Source organism: Parus major, chromosome 2, assembly GCF_001522545.3.
Source record: "Parus major isolate Abel chromosome 2, Parus_major1.1, whole genome shotgun sequence".
NCBI classification, from domain to species: Eukaryota; Metazoa; Chordata; class Aves; order Passeriformes; family Paridae; genus Parus; species Parus major.
In genome coordinates, this window is record NC_031769.1 from 22799493 (window position 1) to 22815029 (window position 15537).

The 15537-nt window shown below is 34.3% G+C and overlaps 1 protein-coding gene across 8 annotated transcripts in view; it reads left to right on the forward strand.

Moving 5' to 3' along the window:
• Positions 1-15537, forward strand: part of AKAP9 (A-kinase anchoring protein 9) — a 104000-nt gene that overhangs the window by 77197 nt on the left and 11266 nt on the right. For 7 of the 8 annotated variants that reach the window (XM_015617738.3, XM_015617740.3, XM_015617739.3 and 4 more), the window contains 13 exons: positions 2267-2443; positions 2553-2657; positions 3071-3223; positions 3484-3663; positions 6530-7618; positions 8620-8760; positions 9158-9640; positions 10057-10120; positions 10827-10945; positions 11714-11905; positions 12723-12911; positions 13557-13701; positions 14446-14665. In XM_015617738.3, coding sequence (XP_015473224.1) covers positions 2267-2443; positions 2553-2657; positions 3071-3223; positions 3484-3663; positions 6530-7618; positions 8620-8760; positions 9158-9640; positions 10057-10120; positions 10827-10945; positions 11714-11905; positions 12723-12911; positions 13557-13701; positions 14446-14665 — 3257 coding nt within the window. Of the gene's footprint in view, positions 1-2266; positions 2444-2552; positions 2658-3070; positions 3224-3483; positions 3664-6529; positions 7619-8619; positions 8761-9157; positions 9641-10056; positions 10121-10826; positions 10946-11713; positions 11906-12722; positions 12912-13556; positions 13702-13996; positions 14092-14445; positions 14666-15537 lie in introns of those variants that run through there. The other variant, XR_001519398.3, reaches the window with a different exon arrangement.

The following is a 15537-nucleotide window of genomic DNA, read 5'->3' on the forward strand; positions in this document are numbered from 1 at the left end:
TCAATTCTTAAATATGAGCAATATTTAGTATTCTTTATTATATGAAATAGTGGAAGGTGTGTTTGAACTAGGTGACCTTTAGGATCCCTTCTAACCTAAACCATTTTATGATTCTAGGATATATTTTAGGACCACAGACAGTAATAGGACATAAATTGCTATATGTGAGATGAGCATGTCAAAGTACTTATTTATTTGGAATTTACAGGCTTAGAACTGTGCTTTATTGGGTTTCTAAATAGATTTTAGTATAAAGGTTTGAATGAAATATGACATTGTTCAATCAGTACTATGGGACTGGTTGTCATCAGCCTCTGTGGACAATGAATTGTCTAGAATTAGCTAGATACGTGTTATAACATTACAGAGCAGTTCTACATCTATTTCCTTCTACATCTGTTGCCAAGAGTGTGCACATTCCTCTCCTGCTAATATTTTGCACAGATGGAGGAAGGCTCTAGCACAATAATTTTCCTGAATCCAGGATGTTCATTTTCTGTTTGTTTTGTTACATGTCTGCTTATTATTTGTGGTATGGATAGCATATGAATTCCTGGTTAAAATTCTCACATTAAAAAAAAAAATTCTCCCAAGAAAAGTTTGATAGCATAACAAAAATTATCCTGTTTGTTCAGAACCTCTATGTAAAAATCATTCTGATTTATATGTACATATATGTGTACACTCTTAAGCTGGCAGACATGCTGCAATGGAAATTTAAAGCATGCTGTAAAATGAAAGACAGCTTTAACTGTGATTAAAGTTTTGAGATGTGAACTTGATGTTTTTAAATTAGAATTTTTTAGTAGGTAGACAGTAAGATAACATCTGCAAGCACCACAGATGTAGGAGATGGTTTAAATATAGGTGATGTTAAATGTGATATGCTAGAAATTATAGACAGGATTTTCAGTAAAGATTTACATTTATCTTATCCAATGCATTACATATTCTTACTATATAGTATATTTTGATGTCACAGTGTTCCTTGAAATATTTTGTAAATATATATATTTTCATTATTTATCATGCTTTTGAGACAGTAGTTCTATTTTTTGTAGTTGGACATTTTTCATTTTTTAAAATCCTCTTCTGCTTTGAGTGAATGCCATGAGCATTTTTGGTTGATGACTAAATTTGTTTCTTACTGTTGTTTCAGCTTTGTCAACTTACCTGTTCCAGGGAGGGTTGTCATAAAGTCTGCTCTAGACTTGATTTTTATTTTTCCATTTCTCTCTCAGGACTTTTTTGAGGTCACTTCAGACTGTGATGTAACTCATGGATGGATAACGTCAGTAATACCATCCTGTCAACTTTATGTTCTGGTCCTCTTCTCTCCTGTCTCTTGAAATGCTTTGAGTCTTCTACCTTTTGGCTACATCGTAACTTCCTAATTGTAAATACTGAAATCAGTTTCTTGAGTGGGACAAAGATTACTTTCCCTGTCTCTTGCTCAGTTACTCAGGTCTTATCTCTGTATATCATAATATGGATTTGTTACGCATCTTTCTTATCTGTAATTTCAAATAATAATTTCTGAATTACAGCTAGAAATGGATAGATATTACTATCTCTGCTACTTTAATTAATCTTTAAAAATGTTGTTTCTGAGATACATTCATCTGACCTATTGAGATTCAGACTGTTTGTTTTGGATGGTTTGTCCCCCATAGAAAGTGAATTTGTTGCATCCATGACATCTGTTTAGTCCCATTTAAGGAACACAGAAAGAAAACAAAGCTTCCTGACCTTTGTGATTTAAGTATAGCTATTCTCTTCAATGTTAAAGATTCAGTGAGTCTTAAGATATTCCTGTATGTCACTAATCAGCTCCTTCTTTTGAATAATTTTGTCACAGATTTTTAGAACTGTGATTTTCCTCTGAGGCAAATAGCATCTTGACCATACAGTCAAGACATTCCATCCGTAGGTGTTACAAGCATCATTTTAGTGAGCTGCATAGGGATACTATGCTGCTTCCTTTTAACTGACTACAGAGTCTGAAGGCTTCAGAAGGACAAGATCACATCTAGAGAGTAGGCGATATGGCACAGAACATAGCACTTCTGGAATAATGCTGTTTGTATTTGTTGGATGTAGTACCACAGTATTCTGACTGTACATTCTGTTTCACCTAAGGAGTAGGAGTTTCGTTATGGGAGAAAAAGAGGAATATTTTCTTCCTGTCAAAAATGCATGGTGTTGCTGTTGCTAGCGAACCCTTCCACTGCAGTACAATATAATAATCTTGCCATATTGTCATCAGGTTGAACAGTTAACAAATCATCTCAAAGAAAAAACAGACAAATGCAGTGAGCTTTTGCTCTCTAAGGAGCAGCTTCAGAGAGATATACAAGAACGAAATGAGGAAATTGAGAAGCTAGAATGCAGGATAAGAGAACTGGAACAAGCCTTAATCATCAGTGCAGACCACTTGCAAAAGGTACTGCTTAGTTGAAATTTATCGAGGATTTGCTGTTTTCTTTTTTTCTTGAGACCAAAACAGTGTGTTCTTTTAATCTGATAACTATTAGTATTATTTCTGCTTATAGGTGGAGGAAAGGAAACAGTTTGGTACCATCATAGTAAAGGGAGAGTTACCTCTTGAAGTACAACTACAAGCTGAGCGAGAAGCTGTGGACAGAAAGGAAAAGGAGGTAAAATGCCTGTGAAAATTTCCATCTTTCCACTTATATTTTGGTTTGTTAGTTTTTGCTTTTTGTTGAGCTTAGTGAACTATACAGATTAATTTTTTGCAGTTAGACAGCAGTCGAAATCCTTTTGAAATTCTCCCATGATCTAAGAGAGTTGTTGTTCTATGTTAACATTTATGATTTGCAAGAGCGTTTCTGAAATAAAAATTCAGAAACAATTAAGAAAAACTGATTTTTTTAGTGGTGTTTAAAATTCCATTCAGTTTAAGGACTCTGAATGTCACCAAATACGCATTCTTTTGTTTGTGTACAGCAAACCCGTTTACGGTAGGCATTGCACTGGAAATTTTGTAACATTTAATTTTTAGTATGGCTTCCTACCATTCTTTTTCCTGCTTCTTTTATTGGAAACATAGGTCACAAATCTTGAGGAACAATTGGAGCAGTTTCGAGAGGAGCTAGAAAATAAAAATGAAGAAGTTCAGCAATTGCACATGCAGCTAGAAATTCAGCGGAAGGAGTCCACTACGCACCTGCAGGAACTTGAGCAAGAGAACAAATTATTTAAGGTAACTGTGTAACAGAGAAGCCCAAAGATTTAGTCTCCTCCCTCCACAGAAATAAGTTATTTGAAAATGCCAAGACACCAAATTCTTTCTCTTTCTCAGGCAGTCCACCGTTCAACTTGCCAAAATATTAAAAAGCTCACGATTACTTGTCATTCCATGAAATTTGTGCACTTTAATTCCTACACTTGAAATACTCACACGAGAATATGCAGAAAATGCTAAGTACAACTGTAACATGCTTTTTTGGGATTTTTTGGCAGGATGAAATGGAAATACTAGGACTAGCTCTCCAGAAGTCTGAAGATGCTGCCATAAAGGACCATCATTTAGTGGCTGGGAGGCTCGCTCACATCATGCAAGAAAAGGATCAGGAAATATATCATCTTCATGAACAAATAGCAAAACTGCAACAGCAACTTGAAGTCACGACTGACAACAAGGTACATACTTCTTAAATCCTTCTCAGAGTCCTACTTTCTGCTGCTAGTTTGAAGGAAAAAAACCCTCTGTCCCCCACCAGTTGCCTTGTCTTCTATTGTTGCCTTAATTTAAAAATGCAAATGCTTCTGTTTCAAGCAATGCTTTAAACCTAACCTTTTTTTTTCCTTTTTAGTCTTGTTTATGACAGATGCTTTTTTGCTTGCTTTTCTTTTTAATTATTCTCCCTTACTTCTGCTTGAGTTTTTGTCTTAAATTCTTCTTTGTTCCTTGCTCTTCTAATGCTTCTGAATGTTTAATAGTATTTAGGTGGCTGGATTCAGTCTCCACATTCATTTTAGCATCTTCCCTCGCATGACTTACATGCAGTGTTGCACTCCAGCGACATCTGCTGGATCATGTTAGGTTTTAATGCATTTTTAGCAGTTGAACTTTTGAACTCCCTAAGTTTGTGTGAATGCTTTGTTCTCCTACCAGTGTTGGCAACATCTTTTATCCAGTTTCAAGCATGGAGGTGCAAACAAAATGCTGTGTTTTATTAGAAGTAAAGAGGAAGAAAGAAGCAGATTTATCTTTTATTTACTGAGGTTTAACACCTGTAGATTTCTGTTATTTTTCAGTTACGTGGTTTTTTTTGATTATCAGCTTCATCTTCTTTTGGCTTGCTTTCATTTTATACAGATAAAAGACACTGATATTTTCAGCAGCTGAATTTTGCATTCTGACTATTTTAAATGTCATTTATTAGTCATAAGCTTTCACTCAAAAACAAATTAAGAACAGGATTTCTGTTATGCCTTGGTAGTTGACTGAACATTTAGGCTAACATTCTATTAGGACATATTGAATCCACTAAAAAACTGACTGAGCTGGATAATTTCACTAAGTCTTTGTGTTCAAAATTCAGTTATAGGGAAACTCAGTGAATAATGATGAAACTTAGAATTTGATTTAGGAAACTGGATTTAGGAAATAACATACTTCAAGAATCCAGAACATTTTTGCTCTATACAATGACACCAGAAATAGAGTTCTTGTCTTGAGAAAAATACTAAGGATTCAGTTATAATTCATTTTAATGAATTGGTTCTTCTCCTGTTACATGAAGGTTAATTTTCTTAATTTCATCCTCTGACTTATCTGGTTTTATTTTCCATAACATTAAATAATTACTCTGCTTCATTATAGAGCATTATTATATCTTAATAGATTAATCTTAGGTTAATCCTTTTTCTGAGTCCCTTAGACATCTTCATCCCACTAAGTACTTTTCTTTTAATTACTGTATTTGCATTTTGTGAGCCTTTATTACAGAAACTCTTATGCTGAGCTGGTAGCAATCACCAGGATCACTGTGCTTTCTTCTGCCTGTGGCAGTGAGGTTGAAACTATATGATCTTCAAGGTCCCTTCCAACCCAAATCATTTTATGGTTTTATGACTTGTTTAGATTTTATTTAGTATTTTTGAGCTTCCTCTAGTCTGTGGATTTTTAAGATTAAGTTCTTGGTTAGCAAACCAGCCTTGCTAATTTATACAGTCACATTTATTTCTGCACATATTATACTTACTACAAAGTCATCTTACTATTCTACTTAACTAAGCATTGTGAAGTATTAAGTGATAAAGGAAAAAACATGGCTATTTGTGTAATGAATTTAGTCATCTTCCATCTTTCCTGCATGTTTTTTTCATATTCAAGAAAACTTATTAGAGTTCTTACCTATTTCAGATATCATAACTGATTTTGCTTTATTATATGTTTTTTCTGAATATTTTTGACATATATTCTTCTGCCTTCTGCATTTCCACCATAGAAGCACTGTTCACTTAAAAAAAAATCCATTTTGTTTCTTAGCCTTACTGCTTATAATCTTGTCTTTGTCTTATTTTGTCTTTGCAAAGACAAATTGTTTGTCGTTCTTCTATACTCAATTGAAATTTGCTTCCACTGCAATTTAACAAGTTTTTTTACAAATTTTTATTCCTTTTGCTGAAACTTTTTTATTTATTGAATTTAGAGTTCATCAACACCAGTCATTCCATTTTTTGTTTCTACACATTTATTAGAAGCCAATATAAGTTGTCTTCTCTTTTCTACATCATAAAGTCATGACCTTCATATTTGATCAGTTACATAATTTTGTAAATTTCTTGGAACTTTAATCCCCTTACACAGCTCTAATCTAAAGTGTCTGTAGAAGTAATCTAGGAAAATATTATTTTTACTCTCCTCACGTTATCATGAGTCTCTGATTTTTGTTTGGATAGTCATATGCATTATAAAATAAATACTTCTATAACTTTGTCTCTTTTTACTTTGAATAAGAAACAATTGTGCTCTGTGTGTACTACTTGCCCTGCATGTTTGTGTGCACATCTGCATACATGTGTTCATGCACACATAAACAACACATATTTCAAATTGTGACAGAAAATGTCACAGTCAACTGATAGGTGTTTTCTATGGTCTCAGATTAAAATGCATGTTATATTTGTGTTTTTCAACACAATTATTAAAAGGCCTATTTGTATTTAAAATACATATTCATCTAAATTGAGTGTGTCTTATATAAGCAAGTATCATGAGAACTTTGAGTTCAGTGTTCCCTAGATCTGTGGATGTTACAAATGCTTTTATTTCATCTGATGTTCTAATACCTATTTTTCAGCTCTTTAAAGTTATGGGCAACTTTCTCAGTCCTGTTTGAAGATGTCTAAATTCTCATTAAAGCCATAGAAGAGACATCACATTAAGAAATTCATTGAGCACTTCTTTTATAAGATCTTTCAATGTTCAATTAAACTATTTCTGTGAAGTTCAGGACAAATATGACCTTGGTGGTTTTGTTTGGCTTTTTTTCTCCAGGTTATTGAAGAGCAAAATGAACATATACGGGAGCTTGAAGCCCAGATAGAATGTCTGAAAAGTGATCAAGAATGTGTGAAGAAAAAAAATGATGAGGAAATAGAGCAGTTGAATGATGTAATTGATAAGCTTCAGCAGGAGCTGGCAATTATTGAACAAAAGATACCGACAGATGTTGCTGGTTTTCAAGAAGATGCTGACAGTCCAAAACACATACTTGAAGCAGTTCTGGCAGAAAAAGCAGCTTTGGAAAAGCAAGTAGAAAACATAAATGCAGAGGCGTCTCAAACAAAGAATGAGCTTGAGGAAACAAAGTTAAAAATGAGCCAGTTAAAGCAAGAAATAAGTATGTTAAAAAAAGAGCATGAAAAAATAACAGAGAAATATAAGTATGCACTGGTCCAAGGTGATAAGTCAAAACCAGAAGACAGGAGCAATGGAAAAACTGAACAAATGGAAGGAGGCTTATGTCAGGAGGTAGACTTGCCAGATCAGTCCCAGCTCAGGACTTTGGATGAGAATGCAAGAGTCACCATTAGCAAGATGGAGATAGAACTGCAGCAACTTCAGGCATGCATTGAGCAGAAAGATTCAGAACTGTGCCAGTGCTACAATGAAATAAAAGACATGAAAGAGGAAAGCAAAGTTGAAAAAGAAACACTTAAAAAGAGGATATTAGAACTGGAAAAAACACTAATGGAGAAAGTTGCTGCTGCTCTTGTGAGTCAGGTTCAGCTAAATGCAGTTCAAGAGCAGAGAAGATTCATGCAGGAAATTCAGGAAGCTTCAAAGTGTGTGGATGAAGCAAGCAAGAACACCCAAACAGAGGGTTTGAGTGATAGGACTGAAAATGAGGCAGAATCAAAATTATCACTCTTAACACAGAGGCTTAATGAGGTGGAAACCCAACTGGCAATGGTAAATCGTAGCTTGGAGCTAGAAAAAGAAAATGTGAAAGTTGCACAAAAGGAAGCTACAGTGAAAGAAGAGAGGTTCTTAGAGCTTCAGCAATTGCTAGAAGAGCTTAAAGAGAAACATAAAGGAGAGATTCAGAAGTACATTAAGCAAGAAGAAATGCAGACATATCAGGTAAATAGACACAATTTTCTTTTGTCTTGTTTTCGCTAAAACCTGTTATATTATGTAAAGTATAATGAATAAAATAGTTCTTAATGAGAATAACTATAGGAATGTTCTGCTTTATGTAGCACTTTCATTTCTATATTATTCCTACAATTACAAAGAGCAGAAGGATATTATTTTAGGGAAGCCCCACTCTCAGTTTCCATTATACATTGAAAACCTTTTCATGGTTGTAAGGTGGTTTTGAATTTTGAACATATAATTTCTTAGTCTTAATTTGACTTGACACAGAATGGAATGTAGTACACTTTTGCGTGGTGTGGATGTAGAGGTGGAGGTATAAAAATTAAAATTATAAAAATTGTCTAAGAGAGGATTCAGAATGGTAAGGGAAGTGATACCAGTTTGTCTATACAGGTGTTTTTGGGATGGAGGTTGTTTATTTATATATGGTTTGATCTTAATTTATGTTTTCTTGTTTGTCCATCTCAATTCCAAAGCTATTTCCCTTCAGTAGCTTTTCTAGTATTCATTTGTCCAGATTTCCATGCACTAGTGGTTTATTGCCTCTAATTTAGAACCGTCAGTCAAAATTGACTATGTTTGATAGTCCAAAAATGGACTTGATGTCTCTGAATGTGAGAATTTTGGCAATCACAGAACCCAGTACTGGACAAGAAAAGGTTCTAAGATCTTCCATCCAAATAGAAATTTGATGAGTGTCATAAATGTCATATAAGTTAAATACCTCATTTCCTACTCTCTGTTGACCTTCCTCCCTGTGCTTTCTGTGTGGTGTATCCAATTTATGCTTGCAGTTCAGTAAACTGTAAGATAGTCTTTTCTTCCATGGTCTTAGTTTTTTTCCTTTGAAGCTGTGTTAACCCAAATTGAAGTACATTTGTTTTCCTCTTTGGTCTTTTCACTTTTTAAGTTGGTGTGAAAGTGATCAGTGCTGTTAAGACTTGATTCTTTACCATTTTCCCATTTTTTCTGTTGCCATATAGGTAGAAGCACTGCTCATGGGAAGTCAAAAAGAAAAAGTGCTTATTACTGAACTTGAACAAGTCAAAGAAGAGGCAGCTGCTGCTAAGGAAGAACTGAACAGTTACAGAGAAAAGGCAGAAAAACTTAAGCAAGAACTAGCAGTAAGAACCAGAGTGTTCCATATTGTATTTAAATCAAATAGTTGTTCAGGACTTACTGTTCAAATATGCATGCCATAGTTTGGATTATTATAGTTTGAATATAGTTTGGGATTTTTTAATCTTTTACTGAGAATGCTACCAAGACAAACAGCCATTCGTTGCCTACTGTGAGTGGAACAGAGCTGATGCTTTAGATAAAATTGCCAAAGTACATAGTTTTACTGCAGTGCAACAGTGGATCTAGAGCTGAATTTCTTAGGAGGTAATATTTGCTACCATGTGTCATAACTGCTTTAAAATAGAACTAAACTGATCTGTAATGGTTTAGAGGGCTGCTTGAATTTTAGCTATTTTAAGTATTTGGAAGGATTGCAGTTGAGATTCTCCATATTTACAGGTAAAAGAGGCAAGTCTTGTACATCTTCAGGAAGACATGTGCAAAGTCAAAGAGAACCTGGTTCAAGCAGAAGAGAGGCTTGCAAGTTACCTGAGAAAGGACAAAGAAATGGTGAAAACTGAAAGCAAGAAGGATGTAGAAGTATCATGTGATTTGTCAGCCAGTGAGTCTACTCTAACTGGAAACATCTCATCGCAAACAGACAAGACTGTGGAAATCTCACCAGTCCTTGTTAAAAATGCAGAAATTCAAACTGATTTGCAAAATGGATGCTCTTCAGAAGAGATTGCAGAGATTGTAAGAGAATTTACTGAAAAAATTGACCAAATGCAGGAACTCCATGCTGCTGAAATCATGGACATGGAGACAAGGCATATCTCTGAATCTGAAGCATTAAAGAGAGAGAAGTTTGTTGCAGTACAAGTATTGACTGAAGAATGTAATGCTTTAAAGGAAGTCATAGAAACTCTACAAACCAAAGAAGTATGTATTTTATTTTATAATTACTGAAATACTTTGGTTAAAGCTTTTGCTCTTGCTACAGAAATTCCCATTTAAAATCTGTAAAGTGTGGACCAGCACAAGCTCATTAAAAAACCTTTAAGTGTTCTAATGTTTCTATGGCCCTGGGAGAGACTGTGAACCCCTTTCTCAGCATTTAAGTTGGCCAGTATGCTCAACTGTCAGGTATCTCCTTGTGCTTCTGCCTTGAACCTGCCCTGTTCTGTGAAGTGTAGGTCATCCTGTGGAATGACATCTCTCTCATATTCAGTTTTATTACTTGGGTTGCAGGGGAGGTGGAACAAAGAGATTCACATTATTTCCTGCTCCTTAAAAGTTTCTCCCTTACTGGGTAGGTGAGGGGTTAAAGACTTGATTGTTTTCTTTTCTAAATATAGAGAATCCCAGTTTCTGGAATAGCACGTTCTCCACCATGTCAAGCTAGAGATGGAGGTTCTAGTGGTAAGAAATTTGTTTTTACAGATTTCAAACAGTTGTAAATTAAATCTGCTTTTTTGATACTAAGTTTACCATTAAATAGTTTGTGTTCTAAAAAGTCAAGACAGCTACTGCCCAGATTGATGCAGAAGCCTGTTGCACCAGCAAAAGGTTCTGGGCATGCCATGTCTCTTAATTTGGTACAAAAGGAAAATGTCTGTAGCAGAGATGGATTTTAGTTGAGGCATCAGCTGCTAAGTATTTTCCTTTTCATTAGAGTTTCTATATCCTTCTTAGCTATTACATTATCTCTTCACCATAGCTTCATCATCTCCTGATAGTATTTAAAACTACAGCTGCATAGCAGTGGGAGATGATGACAGGTATTGACTCAACCAAATGTAATAAAATTATTAGGGTGATCCTTTTCATAGGCAAGGCTAAGCATATTAAGAGTGGGTCATTTGGCAGAAGGGTTTATGCAAGTAGTTGTTTGTCTTGTAAAACTAAACTAGGATTTTTTTAAGTTTGGTTGTTTTATTTTTCAGTTTTGTTTTGCTGTCACTTCTTTGAAACTGAAAAACTATGAAACAGTCTCCAGGCTTAAAATGAACCCTTAGTGACATGCAACTACCTGTTAAAACAACAGATAAAAAATACTTTTTTGATGCCTGTTCTTCAAAGCTTCACAGTAATCCAGCTTTCATGTTTTTCTCTCCTTTTATTTTAGACTCTGGTTCAGACTGGAGTCAAGGAACATATCTTGCTCAGACCCAGGGATCTGACACGGTATCTGAAGGAATAGATGAAGGTGAAACTTCAACAGATTTACTTCCAAAAAAAATTAAGGTAAAATAGACTCAATGTTTTTTTTTTTAAGTAGCAAGAGTGGTACTACCAAAAATTGAGATTAGCTTCTGCTTGATCGTTGATAGCAGAGCCATTTCGATAAGTTTTAGTGTTGACTATTTGAATACATTTTCTAACAGCAATGTGCATTTTTGCATTTTAAATTAGGGTAACTATGAGTTTTATATCTGTAGGCTTGTTCTCAGTTATGATTATGATAAATAAAACTACTGTTATAATTTATTGCAATTTTGTTGTATTAACAATAATGTCATGATCATATATTACACAATTTTATATATTCTGTTTTTATAGCTATGTTATGAAAGCAAATGTGTTTATTATAAGCAGTAAGAGTATCATGCTTTAATTACATTTTTAAAAAACTATTTTGTGACAAAGCCTTAGCTTCATAATAATTTCAGAAAGTGAATGGCAAAGCTCACCTGGAAGCTTCCCAGGACCATTTTTAAAATGTCAGTTTCTATTAGTAGCTGTTTTAAAAATAAAAAAATTATTTGACAGATGTACACTGGAAAATTTTATTTGAAACTGAGGAAATATACAACTATTTAATAAGTTTCTGTCTGACACTTATAAAGGGTGACACTTCTGTCCTTGATATGAGGAAGCATAGTTTCCTTATCCTGATCAAATTCGAAGTTCCAGTTTTCCAATAAATATGAAATAAGATTGCAATTATTATTGTTGTTATTATTATATGTTGTTATTGCTGGCATTACTGATTTCTTTTCACTTTTATTGTAGGGTTTGCTGAGAGCAGTGCATCATGAAGGCATACAGGTGCTGTCTCTCACTGAATTTCCATATAGTGAAAAAGATCTGTCACTGCATAAGCAAGAGCCAGAATCTTGGCTAGAAGAAAGAAAAGCTTTCCTAAGCACCATCTCATCTTTGAAAGACCTAATTGCAAAAATGCAAGTTCATAGAGAGGCTGAGGTATAAATAATATTGTAAGATTCTATCTGAATAAAAAATAATTTATTATAACCTTCTAAAACACATTCACTGTTCAGGTTTAAGTGCTTAAATATTCTGTTACAAGGCAAAATATTTCAAAACCTGCTATAAAACTCCATATTGCACTTCATGTTATTACAGCTTATATTTGTTCTGTGCATTGATAACTTCTGACTGTATAGGTCCACCTTTTAAGAAGAATTCTATTTTGAATCATGTTCCAGTAGCAGTTTAAATGGAATTTTTAATGCTGTTATTTATTGGCTTATTTATCAGTAATCCTTTTAAAGCTTTTGCTTGTCAAATTACCCCAGTTAGACTCTTGGTCTAATATATATGCAGGTAGTTTCTATTCCTTCAGCATTTCCTTTAGCATGCAAAGTGTGCACATGAACTTAATGTCATTTAAAATTAAATCTTTTTCATACACAGTATCTGTCCACTACCATATAGCTCTGTGAGAGCTTAGGGAGAGACATGTAATATATGAAAAATTAAAAGAATAGTGTGATATAATAACCTGACTAGTAACTACACAGTGGTGAGTTTTCAGTTACAAAAATCTAAATTGCCTCCATCTAAAACAAAGCTAAAAGTTTAGCATTTGCGGATGCAGAAAAATTTGTAATGTGTACAGTAATTTGTAATGTGTACAGTAAATGCATCTGTTTGGATAGATGAAATTCACACAGTTATTAAGAAAAGCTAAATATTCCACTGAAGACACACTCTACATAGAATTATAATGATGTAATCTTTCAATATGGCTCTTTAAATTGTTTTTCTACCACTGCAGATCTGTGCAAGTTCTGAATCTGCTGAACGTGTCTCAGACTGGCGAGGAGAACTTCTGCATGCCATTCAACAGCTTTTTGTGAGGGAACAAAATGTTCTCCTTGCTGCATTTCAAACTGAACTTGCAGAAATGGGCACAAGAGATGCAGTGATGTTGATGAATCAGTTAGAGCGCAGACTACAAGAGCAGGTAATATAAACCATATTGTAGTCAAAGTGTTTGTCTACATTGGATTTCAATTTTAAAATTATAAATCCATTACAAGTATATGTATTAATAGTTCTTTTGACAGTCTAAGGATGAAAATAAAGTCAGACTTGCAGAAAGAACTGGTGTCTTTTAAAAGACAAAATTATGTGGCATGGGAAAGAAACTTTTGGCTGCACAAGTTTTAGAATATATATACGGCCTTCAGAGATCAATTTGAATTAAACACAATTGTCCTGAGCTTGATGTCATTAACTTAATTAGAATTATGGTACACTGTTTAAGAAAAAAGGTAGCTTGTTTATACAAAATAATTTGCAGGAAGAGGAAGTGATAAGGTTGCTATAGGACAGACAGAAGTCAGTTATCTCCTCTGGAACATGGAAGGTTTAGTGAGAAAATTGCAGTTTGCCAGAAAAGTGATAGCTCTTTTCAGTCTGTAATTTTGATACCTAATAGAGAAATAAAAATATAGCAAGCATTTCTGCCAAATATTGTAATACTGACTTAATTGAAAACGTTTTGACTATATATGCACTATGAATACATAGATAAATGGGATGTCAGCACCACAGATAGTCTCATAAAATCTGGAATTTTACTTTGAAATGTTTTTAATGCCAATAGGCTACTAACCAGAGAACAGCAATGGACTGTCTTCAGAATGCAGACAGAAGAAGTTTGCTGATGGAGATTCAAGTATTACGTGCTCAGATGAACAGTAAGAAAAGTAACCCAAAGAGGGAACAAGAGACTGATTCAAAAAACCAAGGTGACTTCTGTGGTAATATATGTCTGTTTCCAAATGCTTTCAAGGCAGTGCTTATAATGTTGTAAGTGACAAAAATGGTGACTTTCTTGGGCCTCTGATTTTGATATGTGTGTTCTAAACTTGCATATATTTCATCTTCTTCAATCTTATTTGACTGCTTCTGCAAAAATTAAGATATAATCTCTGTGCTTATGACTTGCGTCAGACTGAGAGTGATGCAAAGTTATGTTCAATTTCTATAAAAATCGAGCTTGAATTTTAAGGCTGTTTTCCATGTATATGCTTCACTGTTTAGGTTCAGCAGCTTTGAAATTATCTAAGTTGGATAGTCAGTCATAATGCAGAAGCTAAGAAGCAATTAGAATGAAGAACAAAAGGTTCAGAGAACAGGTATACTTTAAAATTAAGTCAAGCTCACTGTCAGTGTTTAGTTGCAAAAATTAGGTCACAAGTATGCATATGTAAAATAACTAACTTGAGTTAATAATTATCCAGATGATGTATACTGATATAGTTATACTATAGCACGTCTTACAGCCTTTAAGAAATAAAGAAGTTGATTTCTTGAAAGTGTGAAAGTATAGAAGTCATGAGTTTGCTTTTATTGTGCTACTGAAAGAATATATAATTTTAAAATATCACTCTTAATAATAGCCTTGTGGTCATGCTCTGGCTAGGAGGAGCTTTAACCAAACACAATATTTTCTTACGAAGTAATTTCCATATTGATGGTGCTCTCATTAGAAATGCTGGAGTATAACATGCAGCAGAAGCAGTTGCAAATTTTGGAGATGCAAGTGGAGCTTCGGAGTGTGAAGGACCGAGCGGCGGAGCTTCAGGAGCAGCTGAATTCAGAGAGGATGATGGGTGCAGAGTTGAAGAATGAACTTGCACAAGCCAAACTAGAGCTTGAAGCAACCCTTAAAGCACAGCACAAGCACTTCAAGGACCTAGAAACCATCAGGTGTGGCTTTCAGTTCCAAGCTGTGTTGACTGTGAAGATTATCTTTCCTAATCTCAAATCATAATACTGATTTTATTAAGAGACTTGATCTCATGTAGTGTAATTGCTTCTCCGTATTTATGACAAAAATAGACTTTTACATTTGGCAAAAAATAGGTTTCAAGTCATAATTTGATTTAATACTTTATTAATTATCAAGTTCCTTTTAAACTTTGTCACATTAGACTACTATATACAAGCTAATAAATAGACAAAATTAATTAAAGGTTTTTAATTTCCAGGAGCATGGAGAAAAATATTGCAAAGTTAAGATGACTTTGCAAGTACATCCATATGAAATATTCTTAAATGTTGCTTTGACATGGTTGGTAGTAGAAAGCCACAGATTTGGCACTTAGGAAAGCCATTATTATTTATGCCTAAACCAGAGGGATGCACCCATAAGAGCAGTATCTTAATGTTCTGTTCAGAGATAACAAATTAAACTGCTGTTTAAATAGGGATTATTTTAAAGATTACTTTATACCCTTTACAGACCATCAGAAGCAAGTTTCTTTTGCAAACATGCAAAATTGATTTGCAAAAAAATGAAAATTCAGGTCATAGAATTTTCCTTTTCCTCCAGTATAGTTTTTTCCCTTGACAAACATGGCAGCAAGATGCACTTCCATGGCATTCTTTAAGATTTTGGCCCATGACTGGATTAGGTTGAACACTAACTGCCTCTGAGCCCCCACAAGTGGCAGCTACAAAGGTAGCAGGGTGTTACCCATGTGCAGTACACACTTTTTGTAGTTCTTGAACTATGCAATTCTTACGGGTTTGAGTTAGTCTTGTCTTTCTAAATATGCTTGCCGCTGTTACTCTACTAG